This window comes from Leptodactylus fuscus, chromosome 5 (genome assembly GCF_031893055.1).
Source record: "Leptodactylus fuscus isolate aLepFus1 chromosome 5, aLepFus1.hap2, whole genome shotgun sequence".
NCBI classification, from domain to species: Eukaryota; Metazoa; Chordata; class Amphibia; order Anura; family Leptodactylidae; genus Leptodactylus; species Leptodactylus fuscus.
The window spans coordinates 173,145,335-173,160,150 of NC_134269.1; the positions used below are offsets into that span (position 1 = coordinate 173,145,335).

General features: G+C 41.9%; 1 protein-coding gene across 2 annotated transcripts in view; it reads right to left on the reverse strand.

The window, feature by feature from the left end:
• KCNIP1 (potassium voltage-gated channel interacting protein 1) overlaps nucleotides 1-14,816 on the reverse strand; it is a 117,872-nt gene that overhangs the window by 74,714 nt on the left and 28,342 nt on the right. The window contains exon 2 of one of the 2 annotated variants that reach the window (XM_075274761.1): nucleotides 13,918-13,962. The exons of the other annotated variant lie outside the window; for it this stretch is intronic. Within the exon in view, the coding sequence (XP_075130862.1) occupies nucleotides 13,918-13,962 (45 nt within the window). The remainder of the gene's footprint in view (nucleotides 1-13,917; nucleotides 13,963-14,816) is intronic. 2 annotated transcript variants of the gene reach the window in all.

The following is a 14,816-nucleotide window of genomic DNA, read 5'->3' on the forward strand; positions in this document are numbered from 1 at the left end:
ATGCCTTTATCTGCACGAACCCATCTGTGCTCTGAATCTGCCACACATCTTTTTACAGTACGATGATCACGCTTAAGTTTTTGTGAAATATCTAATGTTTTCATACCTTGCACTATTTGACTCTTTTGGCAAACAAAGTAGCTTCTTAAGTAGAGTTCCTTTAATTAGGCTTAACTGGCAATCTAATTGCCATAGGTGTTGAGATTGGTTTTAGTGATCCAAAGAGCCCTGAGACACAAGACCATCCATAAATTTAATTGAAAAACAAAAAATGTAATCTTATGACACCTAAATCCGATTTGCATAATATTTTGGGAAGTGAAGTATGGCTGATTTGACATGGACTTTCACAGTAAAGTCGCCATATTGACAAAGTAATCAATATTAACTTGTATAATCTTTCTTCTTTCTGTGTTACATGAAAAATACAAGTAATATATTGGACCCCACTTTATTATTGCTATATAATTCTGACAGTGAGAGAACAAGTCCAATAACATGACATTAGTAGTGACTCATTACAGAACAATGAAAGTGTTTACTGACTAAATATTGACTATAATGGGGTCCGCCAGGTTTTCACCAATTTCATATAGAAAGTGGCGGAGAGAAAAGTCCTGCATGTCCGAATCTTTAGGTTCTATGGAAACAGGTTAGCCACATTTATGACAGTGTGACCTGCATAGTGAACAGTCTGTGAACCAGAATAAATTTATGCTAAAGCAAGAGAGAAAGAGTATACATTAGACTGGTATAGGATTGCGTGATGCTGCTAATGACAACCACAGATTAGAATTATCTGCAAAAGATTGTTGGTATGTACCTTTGTCGGAAAAAAAAAACTGAAAAGAACTTTACCTCTGAGCCTTTTGAAGCACTATTGTAACCATCAACCTCATTGCCTCATGTAAGATCTATGTAACCACCAAACCTGCTGCCTCAAACTTGCAGTTATCTGCAGTGTCTGACAAGGTTTCTGAGCCATCTTTATGTGGGGTCCCAGAATATATACCAATCAAAGGGCCAAAAATCCAGGTAAAAATAACCCTCTCATAAGCAGGTTCCCCACATAGACACTTAATTCCTTGTATTGGTAAAATAATAAGCCAATTGCCCTGCATCTGACTAGCCTGAAGAAGGTCTCCAGTGTTTTAAAGGGGTTTTCTGGAAGTCTGATATTGATGGCCTCTATCAAAATCAGAGTGGTGGTTCTGTCACAGTGTTCTTCTTAAAACGTCAACTTCTTCAAACATTTGCCTTGATTGAGGAGACAGACCACCTCCAATCTAAGATTGATGACCTATACTAAGAACACGTCATAAATATGTAGAGGAGTTACTCTTCCCTTACCTTCTTGAGACCACACCCTGACAATAAATGGCGTCCAACGTGGGTCTGGCAAAGGCAAAAGACCTCAATATATCTTGAGACCCAGCAATAACAGAGTTAAAGATCAAAGGACACACAGACAATCACCGGTGAGGTAAGAACCTTTGCTTCTTACAATATCTCTGTGTTTCACGGTCTTCTAAATCTAGAGCCGGATCTTGCGGTATGCTATAGTCAGTCTTTTTGTACTTCCAGCTCATATTATCTGGCAAAGAACCGTAGAATATCATTGTGATACTTAATGGTATATTGGATTGGATAGCTCTATGTATTACTGTTTTGTTATGTCTAACGTGTAACGGCTGTGTGAATGTATGAGTCTACCTAGTACCTAGAGGGTATGGAATGGTGTCTTGGGGTCTGCTGTAAAGACTAACTCTTCCCGGGATCAGAATGGCGTGTCCGGTTGGTCTGGGAAGAGCATCCCTGACGGGTGGTCCTACATGCCAGATACCTCCTCTTGGGGACAATTAACCCCTTCCCGCCGATGGCATTTTTTGATTTTCGTTTTTCGCTTTTTGACTCCCCTCCTTCTAAACCCCATAACTTTTTTTATTTCTCCGCTCCCAGAGCCATATGAGGTCTTAATTTTTGCGGGACAAATTTTTCTTCATAATGCCACCATTAATTATTCTATATAATGTACTGGGAAGCAGGAAAAAAAATTCAGAATGGGGTGGATTTGAAGAAAAAATGCATTTCTGCAACATTCTTACGGGTTTTGGTTTTACGGCGTTCACTGTGCAGCCAAAATGACATGTCCCTTGTATTCTGTGTTTTGGTACGGTTCCAGGGATACCAAATTTATATGGTTTTATTTACATTTTGACCCCTTCTTAAAAATCCAAAACTGTGTTAAAAAAATTTTTTTCTAAAAGTCGCCATATTCCGACGTCCGTAACTTTTTTATACGTCAGTGTACGGGGATGCATAGGGCGTCTTTTTTTGCGGGGCCGGGTGTACTTTTTAGTTCTACCATTTTCGGGAAATGTTATTGCTTTGATCACTTTTTATTCAAATTTTTATCAGAATCAAAACAGTGAAAAAACGGCGGTTTGGCACTTTTGATTATTTTTCCTGGCACGGCGTTTACCGAACAGGAAAAATATTTTTATAGATTTGTAGAGCGGGCGATTTTGGACGCAGGGATACCTAACATGTATGTGTTTCACAGTTTTTATCTATTTTTATATGTGTTCTAGGGAAAGGGGGGTTTGAACTTTTAATACTTTATATATTTTTTTTATATTTTTTTTTACTTTTTTTTAAAACATTTTTGAATTTATTAAACCCCCTAGGGGTGTTGAACCCCAGGGGGTCTGATCACTAATGCAATGCATTAAAATGCTAATGCATTGCAATGCCTTGCAAAAAATCATCCTTTCTTTTGCAGGCTGCATACACCAGCCTGCAAAAGAGAGAATTTGCAGACAAGCCTGGGAGACTTGTAAAGCCTTGTAAAGGCTCCTGGCTGTCATGGCAACGTGATATCGGCCCTGGAGCATGCTCCAGGAGCCGGCGATCCTGGGCAAAATGGCGGCGCCCATGCGCCGCCGGGAAAATGGCGGGGACCGATCACAGGCATTAGAGCCGGTTGTCTACTGCTTAAAGCAGTAGACACCCGGCGGCTATGGCGGCCGCCCGGCTCCTGGGCGGTCGCCATAGTTACAGACCCGACATGCGCCGTACTATTACGGCGCATGTCGGGAAGGGGTTAAAGATATGGTGTACAAAGTACATAAAATGACTGATAGATCCTCTGTAATTCTCTCCGGTAACCAAAGGGTTATGTTTGTCATTGTTTGTCTTATGCTTGTCTTGCAGTATCAATGCTATCTCACATGATATCAGCGGAGTTTGAAAGGGTTTGGGTCATTCTAGTTTGTTTAGCATTAGTTTGCTTCACCCTCTGGTTATTATATAGGATTTATTTCTATGCAAAAAGTAGCCTAATGTATGTACCATCCCTAACTGGGCAACCCATGGGTTTGAGTGACTGTGATGTGACTGAAGTTTAAAAAGTCACGACTGGCCAAAGGTCGCTAACCGTACTTGGACCAGGCAGCATTTCGGGTGCGGCTGGGGGAAGAGGGCTTGGCTCGAGGGCAGTGTTAACAGGGTACATTTTATAAGTACAGTAGCGGTATACAGTACTAAAGACAAAGTATATATATCTTAACCAGAAGAGGGAAGTGAAGTGCAGACATTGGAAATGTATCCAGCTGAGAGAACCATGAGTCTTGTGATGTTTGTGAGATAGTGAAAATACAAAGTTGTTATGAAAGATTCAAGTAAGTTATTGTGTTCTAGAAATGTGAAGTGATCCATCAGGATCTTAAACTCTGGCGATCAGCCTTAGTGCTGATTAATGGGTTAATGATAATAAGTTGGTCTGAAAAGGAAGTTTTGTTTGAGGTAATGAAAGATATGAAACAAGAAAGTAGAGGGATTGAGAAAAAGACTTTGAAAGTTATAATGTACGAGAAAAAGTTCTTCCAGCATCTTAACCCCATCTCATGTCTCCTGTTGCAACAGGACCAGGAGGATGGACTTGTGTGTGTGGACAGCAAAACCATGATTGGCATGAACAATGTTCTGCCAAAAAGGGGAGGGGGGAGCAACCAAGACCACACAAAGGAAAAGGACTATATCATGATGTTTACATCTAGACTAGGGCACATGAACCTGAACCTAGTACCTCTGCGATAGAGCAAGAGGAAAGTTTAATTACATTGGAAGAGGAAGAGGATAATTACCCTTCCTATCTTCAGACTATAGAGGTTACAAACACCCCGGGTATAACATCATTCACCCCTCAGATTTCAAAAGGTACCAGTGACTATGATCTCTCATTATAAACCATGGGGTCTAAAAGATAAAAGGGTGCTACTCAAGAATGGCCCAGACTCATTTGACTTGCAATTGGGCTTCTATAGACAGATTGTGGGTGAACAACATTTACACATTTACATGGACAAATCTGGAGTCTATCTTAAACATCTTAAAGGAAAGCATGTAGGTGTCTTGAGTATTATAACTGTGAGAAGATGGGACACACCAAGCGTCACTGTAGGTCCCCACCTAAATGGTAAGTTCAGGGGACGGTGTCTCATTCTCAAACTCCCAATAGGATCCTGTATCAATGTACCAAAAATTGTAATTGCTCATATGTGTATGACCAGATTGATAGTCAGTGATAAGTCACCTGTTAATTTATTAAGATACTGCTACAGTACAGGGTATACAGGTGCATATTGTATATAGCCCCACCTGACAATCCGGCATTAGAGCAAGTCCCTGACACACTGTGGCCAAAGTCTAAGACAGATATTGGGCATATGCCAGTTTCTCCAGTGTTAAAGTTAGGAGCAACGTCCCTTAAAATGGAGCAACCTCCAGCAATAGGGAAATATATCACAGAATTCATTCCTTCTGGTGCAATAAAGCCAACATTCCCTTGTAATCTCAAAGAGATACAGTACATGCTTTTGAATCCAGATGCTCTAATTCCTATTGGTGAAGTGGAGGGGGGATGGGACAAGAAAAATCATTATTTTTCTTTATAGCCCTTGGCTCAGGAAAAATTAAGTTTTTCACATTTTTTTAAATGTACCTCTCATTAATTCAGATGTTGAGTTTATTTTGTAGTTGGTTGAAGAAGCATTGGTGAAGATGGACGGTTCTACACCGGGTATGCATAGGTCACACAACATAAGGTAGTAAAAGCAGAACCACTCCCTCCTCATATGTCTGCACAGGAGATGGAGCTGATTGCGCTCATTGAATTGCTTAGAGGGTCAGAAGGTAAACACTACAACATATACACTGACTTCAAGTATGCTTTTAGGGTTGCCCATGACTATGGTCCCATATGGAGGGCAAGAGATTTTATTACAACAGCAGGTACCCATATTACACATGGGAGTCTTATTGAACAGTTGATGGAAGCCATGATGCTTCCAAAAGAAGTAGCTGTAAGAAAAGGTAAAGGCACACACAAAGCTTGACACCAATGAAGCATGAGCCAAGGTACAAACAAAAGCAGCAAGGAAACCAAGGTGAAAGGACACCCCAGGAACATCTCCGCTGGTCATGATAAGTACTGAGTATAACCAGAGGGACTCAAGTACCTTTACACGCTCTAATTTGGCAAACACCGGGGGAAGAGATCAAAGGCTGGAGCTCAGGACAATGAAGGTCTGTGGAAGGTGGGATTGTGGGTATGCCTGCCAAGGTCCTTGTAGCTGCTCACAGTACGACCCACCTATCTAAAAATGCCATTTGTGTTTTGGCGGATAAGCAATGGTTCGCACCTGGGTTTCCAGTGGTTGCCAACAGATTTACACAAAGCATGCCTGACATATACACCAACACAATCCAGGTAGGGTAGTTAAGGTGCCCCAGATACATGCACCAAAAACCCTCTACCCATTTCAATGACTGCAGATTGACTTCATACAACTACCTAAGGTAGGCACGTATGAGTATGTTTTTGTGTGTGTTGCTCTCTTCGCAGGGGAAGGCGTCCGGCCACCAATGCCAAAAGCCATTGCAAGAGCCACTGCAAAGAAACTGATATTGGAGGTTTTCTGTAGGTTTGGACTATCTGAAGCCATAAACATTTGACAGAGGTATCTGTTTGTATTTCCCACAGACACTAGGCTGTACAGTGTGACAATTTCATCAGTTATGTCCAGAGCCTCCAAAAGAGACTCTCACTTGTACATAAACAAGCTTATGATTCTATTCCAGGTCCAAAGAATCGAGAAGGGGCACTCTCCCTCCAACCAGGGGAGGTTTGATGGTCCTTTCCAAGTCCTCCTTACTACCGCCACTTCTATGAGACTTGAGGGGAAGCCCACTTGGATTCACGCAAGCCACTATAAAGCCCTGCAGCAAAAGAATGATCCTGTTTCTGATGATTCTGGTAACTTCACTCCAAAAAGGGGAGACGACCAACGGGCTGATAACCCAAAAGGACACTGTGATGACCATACGGCTTATAAATGATATTTTCTACAATCAGCTTAGATTTATAGAGGTAATAGCTGAATAATTTGGTCTAATTTCTTTGATAACATGGAGGAATAGAGTAGTTTTAGAGAAGTTATTAGTAGAAAAAGGAGGGGTTTGCAAAATTATTGATATTGATGGTTGTACTTTTATCCCAAATAACACAGCACCTGATGGAAGTGTCACCAAAGCACTAGAAGGTCTTACATCCTTGTCGGATGAACTTACAGAAAACTCAGGCATTGACAACCCCTTCACTGATTGGCTGCAAACCTGGTTTGGAAAATGGAGTTGCCTAATGTCAAGCCTTTTCGTCTCAGTGGCAGTCGTAGCGGCAATACTTGTTACCTGTGGATACTGCTGAATTTCCTACATTCAAGGACTTGATCAATTGATTGATTGATACAACTATGTATGTGGAATTAAATCCCTGCAATGATGATTAAATGTGAAATGCTATAAGTGAGAATGAGATATGATCCTTCCCATACCTTCATTCGGGAAAGCTCGACAATAGCTTCTTGCTATTGACGTACTTGAGGAAGAGGGAGGTCTCATATCTGTTCTCAAAAGGAGGGATTGATAGGGAAATGAATACATTCATATATATTTCCTATATGTGTATACATCCTATTAATATTATAAATGTGAAAGTTTGTGGGTTTGTGAGTTTGGATGTTCGGATGTTTGTTCCTCAATCACGCAAAACCCGCTCGACCGATTTGGCTGAAATTTTCCACAAACATAGTTAATACACCCAATTGCGCAATAGGCTACTTTTCGTCACAATAGCGCACATACGTTTGTGCCAGGACCCCCACAAAACCCAAACTCACACCACTATCTCTGCAATCTCACACACTTTGGACCATAGCAAGCCACAAAATTCATATTGTCCTCTACAGCCTCGCCCCTAACCCCACACAATCTCATATACATATACTTTACCACTTTGCCCCTCACCTTAACGATACTCCAGGAGGTTCTCTTTAACGCCCCGGAGCAGGCATATTTGCCGACCCCCACCGCTCTGACAATCCGCGACACCGCCCACCCATGTCACTACCCCTAGGCGGTCTAATAAATGCAAAAAAAAGTTTAAAAAAAGTAAAAAAAATAAAATAAAAACAAATAAAATGGATTAAAAATTCAAGTCACCCCCCTTTCCCTAGAACACATATAAAAGTAGTTAAAAACTGTGAAACACATACATGTTAGGTATCCCTGTGTCTGAAATCGCCCGCTCTACAAAGCTATACAAATATTTTTCCTGTTCAGTAAACGCCGTAGCGGGAAAAATGGTCCAAAGTGCCAAACCGCTGTTTTTTCACTGTTTTGATTCTGATAAAAATTTGAATAAAAAGTGATCAAAGCAATAACATTTCCCGAAAATGGTAGAACTACAAAGTACACCCGGTCCCTCAAAAAAAGACGCCCTATACATCCCCGTACACGCACGTATAAAAAAAGTTACGGCTGTCGGAATATGGCGACTTTTAAAAAAAAAAATTTTTAACACAGTTTTGGATTTTTTTTAAGGGGTCAAAATGTAAATAAAACCATATAAATTTGGTATCCCCGCCATCATAACGAAACACAGAATACCGGGGACATGTCATTTTAGTTGCACAGTGAACGCCGTAAAACCAAAGCCCGTAAGAAAGTCGCAGAAATTAATTTTTTCTTCAAATCCACCCCATTCTGAATTTTTTCCCTGCTTCCCAGTACATTATATAGAATAAATAATGGTGGCATCATGAAGAAAAATTTGGCCCGCAAAAACTAAGACCTCATATGGCTCTGGGAGCGGAGAAATAAAAAAGTTATGGGGTTTAGAAGGAGGGGAGTCAAAAACGAAAATCCAAAAATGCCATCGGCGGGAAAGGGTTAACTTCAAATACTTCTGTCCCAAAGTCATTATGTAAAGTTTCTCACAACACCGTATATATAGCAGCTCTAATACAAAGTAACTTCAACACAAAAGTCTCACGTATTCTCAGAATTATAGCAACAACAAGATACACAGTTACATTTCATATTCCATCCCTTATACACAGTACTAGAGATGAGCGAACACTAAAATGTTCGAGGTTCGAAATTCGATTCGAACAGCCGCTCACTGTTCGAGTGTTCGAATGGGTTTCGAACCCCATTATAGTCTATGGGGAACATAAACTCGTTAAGGGGGAAACCCAAATTCGTGTCTGGAGGGTCACCAAGTCCACTATGACACCCCAGGAAATGATACCAACACCCTGGAATGACACTGGGACAGCAGCGGAAGCATGTCTGGGGGCATAAAAGTCACTTTATTTCATGGAAATCCCTGTCAGTTTGCGATTTTCGCAAGCTAACTTTTCCCCATAGAAATGCATTGGCCAGTGCTGATTGGCCAGAGTACGGATCTCGACCAATCAGCGCTGGCTCTGCTGGAGGAGGCGGAGTCTAAGATCGCTCCACACCAGTCTCCATTCAGGTCCGACCTTAGACTCCGCCTCCTCCGGCAGAGCCAGCGCTGATTGGCCGAAGGCTGGCCAATGCATTCCTATGCGAATGCAGACTTAGCAGTGCTGAGTCAGTTTTGCTCAACTACACATCTGATGCACACTCGGCACTGCTACATCAGATGTAGCAATCTGATGTAGCAGAGCCGAGGGTGCACTAGAACCCCTGTGCAAACTCAGTTCACGCTAATAGAATGCATTGGCCAGCGCTGATTGGCCAATGCATTCTATTAGCCCGATGAAGTAGAGCTGAATGTGTGTGCTAAGCACACACATTCAGCACTGCTTCATCAAGCCAATACAATGCATTAGCCAGTGCTGATTGGCCAGAGTACGGAATTCGGCCAATCAGCGCTGGCCAATGCATTCTATTAGCCCGATGAAGTAGAGCTGAATGTGTGTGCTAAGCACACACATTCAGCACTGCTTCATCAAGCCAATACAATGCATTAGCCAGTGCTGATTGGCCAGAGTACGGAATTCGGCCAATCAGCGCTGGCTCTGCCGGAGGAGGCGGAGTCTAAGGTCGGACCTGAATGGAGACTGGTGTGGAGCGATCTTAGACTCCGCCTCCTCCAGCAGAGCCAGCGCTGATTGGTCGAGTTCCGTACTCTGGCCAATCAGCGCTGGCCAATGCATTCTATTAGCCCGATGAAGTAGAGCTGAATGTGTGTGCTTAGCACACACATTCAGCTCTACTTCATCAGGCTAATAGAATACATTGGCCAATCAGCGCTGGCCAATGCATTCTATTAGCTTGATGAAGCAGAGTGTGCACAAGGGTTCAAGCGCACCCTCGGCTCTGATGTAGCAGAGCTGAGGGTGCACAAGGGTTCAAGTGCACCCTCGGCTCTCCTACATCAGAGCCGAGGGTGCGCTTGAACCCTTGTGCAGCCTCGGCTCTGCTACATCAGAGCCGAGGGTGCGCTTGAACCCTTGTGCACACTCTGCTTCATCAAGCTAATAGAATGCATTGGCCAGCACTGATTGGCCAGAGTACGGAATTCGGCCAATCAGCGCTGGCCAATGCATCCCTATGGGAAAAAGTTTATCTCACAAAAATCACAATTACACACCCGATAGAGCCCCAAAAAGTTATTTTTAATAACATTCCCCCCTAAATAAAGGTTATCCCTAGCTATCCCTGCCTGTACAGCTATCCCTGTCTCATAGTCACAAAGTTCACATTCTCATATGACCCGGATTTGAAATCCACTATTCGTCTAAAATGGAGGTCACCTGATTTCGGCAGCCAATGACTTTTTCCAATTTTTTTCAATGCCCCCAGTGTCGTAGTTCCTGTCCCACCTCCCCTGCGCTGTTATTGGTGCAAAAAAGGCGCCAGGGAAGGTGGGAGGGGAATCGAATTTTGGCGCACTTTACCACGTGGTGTTCGATTCGATTCGAACATGGCGAACACCCTGATATCCGATCGAACATGTGTTCGATAGAACACTGTTCGCTCATCTCTACACAGTACGAAAACCTTACCCGCGCCTGCATATACCCACTTCTACAATCACCGCAGATGAAGTCGGGGGTAACAGCTAGTTCTTTCAATAATACTTAATTGTAGCATGCATCTCCAGGTCAACCTGACCCATCTTCCATATTAATCAGAATATGAACAGACAGAATGCTACACCCCGTAATAAACCAGATCATAATAAAGTCATAAACTTCTATTAATACAGTACAGATAAAATTAATAGTAGATAGTCATTGGGACTTTCCCTTATCATGTAACAAAATGATGTCAGCTAACATTACTTCATGTGGTGTGATGGGAATTTACCTTTTTGGGAAATTGTCATTGGATATTAAAACTGCTTATTTATATATTACATGCCCATATACGCCTACTGAGAATTGGTATAAGAAGACATGATGTATGCAATGATGGTATGCTTCTACCCAGGTTCAATTGGTCTCTGTGTTGAATGCATCAGACTCGAGTCTTCATCTTTAAATTTGACTATCATCCAATATACTTAAGTGGCCCCATTGAGACCACACCCTGATAGTAAATGGCGCCCAACGTGGGGCTGGCAAAGGCAAAAGACCTCAATGTCAGAATGGCAAAAAGAAACACCATAATACGTTGACTGTTTTGGTCATTTTGTATGGTGGGTCCTGCCGCAAAATCCACAGGGTGAACTAACCCTAAAACTGGTCATACACATTAGACTTTAGATTCATGAATTGGCAGAATTGACACATTCTGAAAACCATGAGCGTTCTTTCCATATAGTCGCCCATCAACTATCGTTGGTAACAAGAAGAGTAGGTTGTGTTGTGGTTGTTGTGTGAATTTTCTTCAACTATTTGTAGGTTGTGTATGGGCTAGACTGACTCAGGGTGATTTGAGTATTGTGGTTATGTAGTTTTCAACATATGGGCTGGTCAGAAACCCTATGGGTTGGGGTTTTGTATAACAAGGAACATTCTTTGTTGTTTGTGTGTTTGGTACAGTCACATATGCAAATGATCGACAATGTTAATTTCAGATGACGATGGCACTGTAAAGGCTCCATGCACACGTCTCCATGTACCATCCGAGGGGGCGCCCGATGGTCCTTTCTGTTCCAATGAAAACAGATCAAGTCCTATCCTGCACTGTGTCATCAGAATACAATGGATTGTAAGCCCCAATAAAGAAGGCACTTGGATCTTACACCAAATATCATCTGAGTGCATTCTGTTGTAAATTCAGCCCTACATAGGACAAGTGATGGAAGCTCATAAACTGTACTAGAGAGCAATAGAGAGAATCAAAGAATTTATACACTACAAGGTGCGTTGCATAGTCATCGGTAATCTGTAGGTCACTGCCTCGCCGGCGGTCTACTGTCCCATACTGAAAGCATGATTACAGAACCGGACAGTAGTCCTATACGGAGGCATCCAATCACTGCATCATAAATAACCGTGTTACTGTGAAATCGGGTCATCAGACGCTGTTAAGTATGGGAAATACATCTGACATACAGTCTGCATTTCATGGACTGAACATGCCTGTGTGAAGCAATCCTTAGCCACCAGGTACAATTTCTGCTATTCATATACCTATAGTACGTAACTGACAGTGATTTACAGTACATGGTACATGATCTGAACTACTATCCACTTACACATGGATAACCATCCATAACACACCATTGTTTGTAAGTCTAATTTATAAATTACTCTTAAAAAATTTGTCTGCAGGGTAAAAAACTGTAAAACAGGTCAAAAATAGAAGCTGGAGTCACCTTGCCAATCCTCTGGCGCTTCTATTTTAATGCATACTATGTCGCCACTAGTCTCTAGTTCCAGGTCGATACACAGGAATTGCCAGGAAATGCCCACTCGGCCAATCACTGGCTGAGATGGAAGATGCTTCGGCCAAAGATTGGCTCCTTTGTGTGAGGAGGGACCAGGAAGTAGAGACCAGCAGGGTTGGATCTGCTGTAGTAGTAAATCAGTGAGATGAGCCCAAAGGTTGATTTGGGATGGATATTTAAGATACTTTTTTGAAGGGCACACATCCAGTGTGCAACATTCAGGAGGGAAATCTAGATGCAAAGCATACAATCAATTAATACAATACAATCTAATAATGATAATTTATTTTATTTTTTATTTTTGGCTAAATTGTAACATCCATTACAATAACGATGTAAAGTAATACAGATGCATACAGATATATAGGCTTTCATGCAATAAAAGACAAATAAAAGCAATGAAAACAGCCAACATTGTCAAACTGGCTCCATTTATATGATCGAAATATTAACTGAACAAGCCATGAGTCCATGCCATTTACAGGATTGTGTCATGGTGTGTCCTGGACATGAATAGAGTTTTGTTTTACGTATTGAATATTTCATTGAATATGTGCACTATACACTATATTATATGTATTCAATAGCAAAAATTCATATATCTTTCATGATTTGTTTTTGCTAAGCTTTGTTGGGTTTGTTGACTTCTGTTGTTACAAGATCCATGATGGACACGACAGATCTGATTTGTCATTATCCGTTATGATCCATCATGATCAGTTTTATTTCCACGCGTTTGTCAGGTTTCAATTTTTATAAAGTCACTGTCAGAAAAGACAAAAAGTAACAGAAACCTGAAGGAAAAGAAGGAATACGAGTGTGATCAAAGTATCGGTCTACGCTGATCATTGTCTGGCCATAATATAACAAAGATTAAAGGGATCCTATCATTTCAACTCAATTTTTTCTGCCTAACACGTAGGAATAGCCTTAAGTAAGTCTCGTACCTTTAGATGTCTTCTCCGGGCCTCCGTTTGGTATATAATCCAGTTTTCGTCAGTATGCAGATGAGTTCTCTCGCAGCACTGGGGGCGTCCCCAATACTGCGAGAGAACTCTCCAGTGCTGCCACCATCTTCTTCAGGAACGGGTCTTCTTCCAGGGGTTGGCTTCAAACTTCTAGGCTTCAGGCCTAGGGCAAAGCCGACTGCGCATGCCTGCCAGCCACAAGAAGATGGCCGCTTACAATACTGTGCAAGCGGCCATTTTCTTGTGGCCTGTAGGCATGCGCAGTTGGCTTTTCCCTAGGCCCGAGGCCTAGAAGTTTGAAGCCAACCCCCAGAAGAAGACGCGAAGAAGACCCGTTCCTGAAGAAGATGAAGGCAGCACTGGAGAGTTCTCACACAGCATTGGGGATGCTCCCAGTGCTGTTTGAGCGCTGGGGCCCACCCCCAGTGCTGCGAGAGAACTCATTTGCATACCGGCGAAAACCAGTATTTCTACGGAATGGCGGTGCGGAGAAGACATCTAAAGGTAGGAGAAGAATAGCCTTTCTTAAGGCTATTCCTACGTGATAGGCAGAAAAAATTTTGTTTAAATGATAGGATCCCTATAACACCTACCCCATGGAACAAGAACATGAAAAGCTGACATAAAGCTATGAATAAATGCAAATGGTTTCCATGGACTATGCTGTGATTCTGATGCCAATGAATAAGCCAGCAAGTCAGAAATACAAAAATCCAATACCTGACTTGTTTTGGCGAGGGGCGAGGTCCATAACATACAGTTGACCTGTAAAAGAAATAATGCACAGTAGAAGACTCTTATTCTTGGTGAAATTCTGGAAGGCCCTGTACAGCGAAACTTCCATCTTGCGCTACAAAAAAAAACAACTGTGCAGTCTTCTAAACCGTATAGCTAACAACACAAATGTCTATCACATGCATTATGGGCCATTGCAACATTCCCTTTGACTACGTGCACATAGGGCAAGGTCATCGAGGATACCGCACTCCAAATCTACAATTAAGTTTCATGCATGTAAATTAGGTTTTAGTAAACCATATTCGCATGCTGTACAACAAATCCCCGTACATAGAAGGTCAGGATCTATTCTATTAAAAAGCCATAGATTTCACATCTCATTGCAAAGTCAGTGAAATCTGCAAACCGGAGCTTTACTTGGAGATTAACAGCACATTGTACTGCAATATGTCTGCAATGTCTCAAGGTATTTCTCTAAAAAGTTAACAACTCACTAATACATCAGTTAGGGACACAACGTTGGGCATATTACATTGAACAAACAGATGGGCAAACAGACTGGAATGTATTCCCCAGGTACATGAATTGCAGGAATTTTTCTTGAATATCCATTTTTATTATGTTTACCTCTTGCTGATTTAGAAAATCTTCACATGTGACAGATAGATATACCTGCAGCATATCTGACATTTATTTGCAATAAATATCCATGGCAGGTTTGGCTTGATAGACCTTTTTGTTTCGTATTATTATTGGAGTCGGGAAGGAATTTTTTCCACTGAAATGGGGCAATTGGCATGAGCCTTGTGGTGTTTTTTGCCTTCCCCTGGATCAACACTGTAGAGGATTGTAGGGTTATAGGTTGAACTTGATGGACTGAT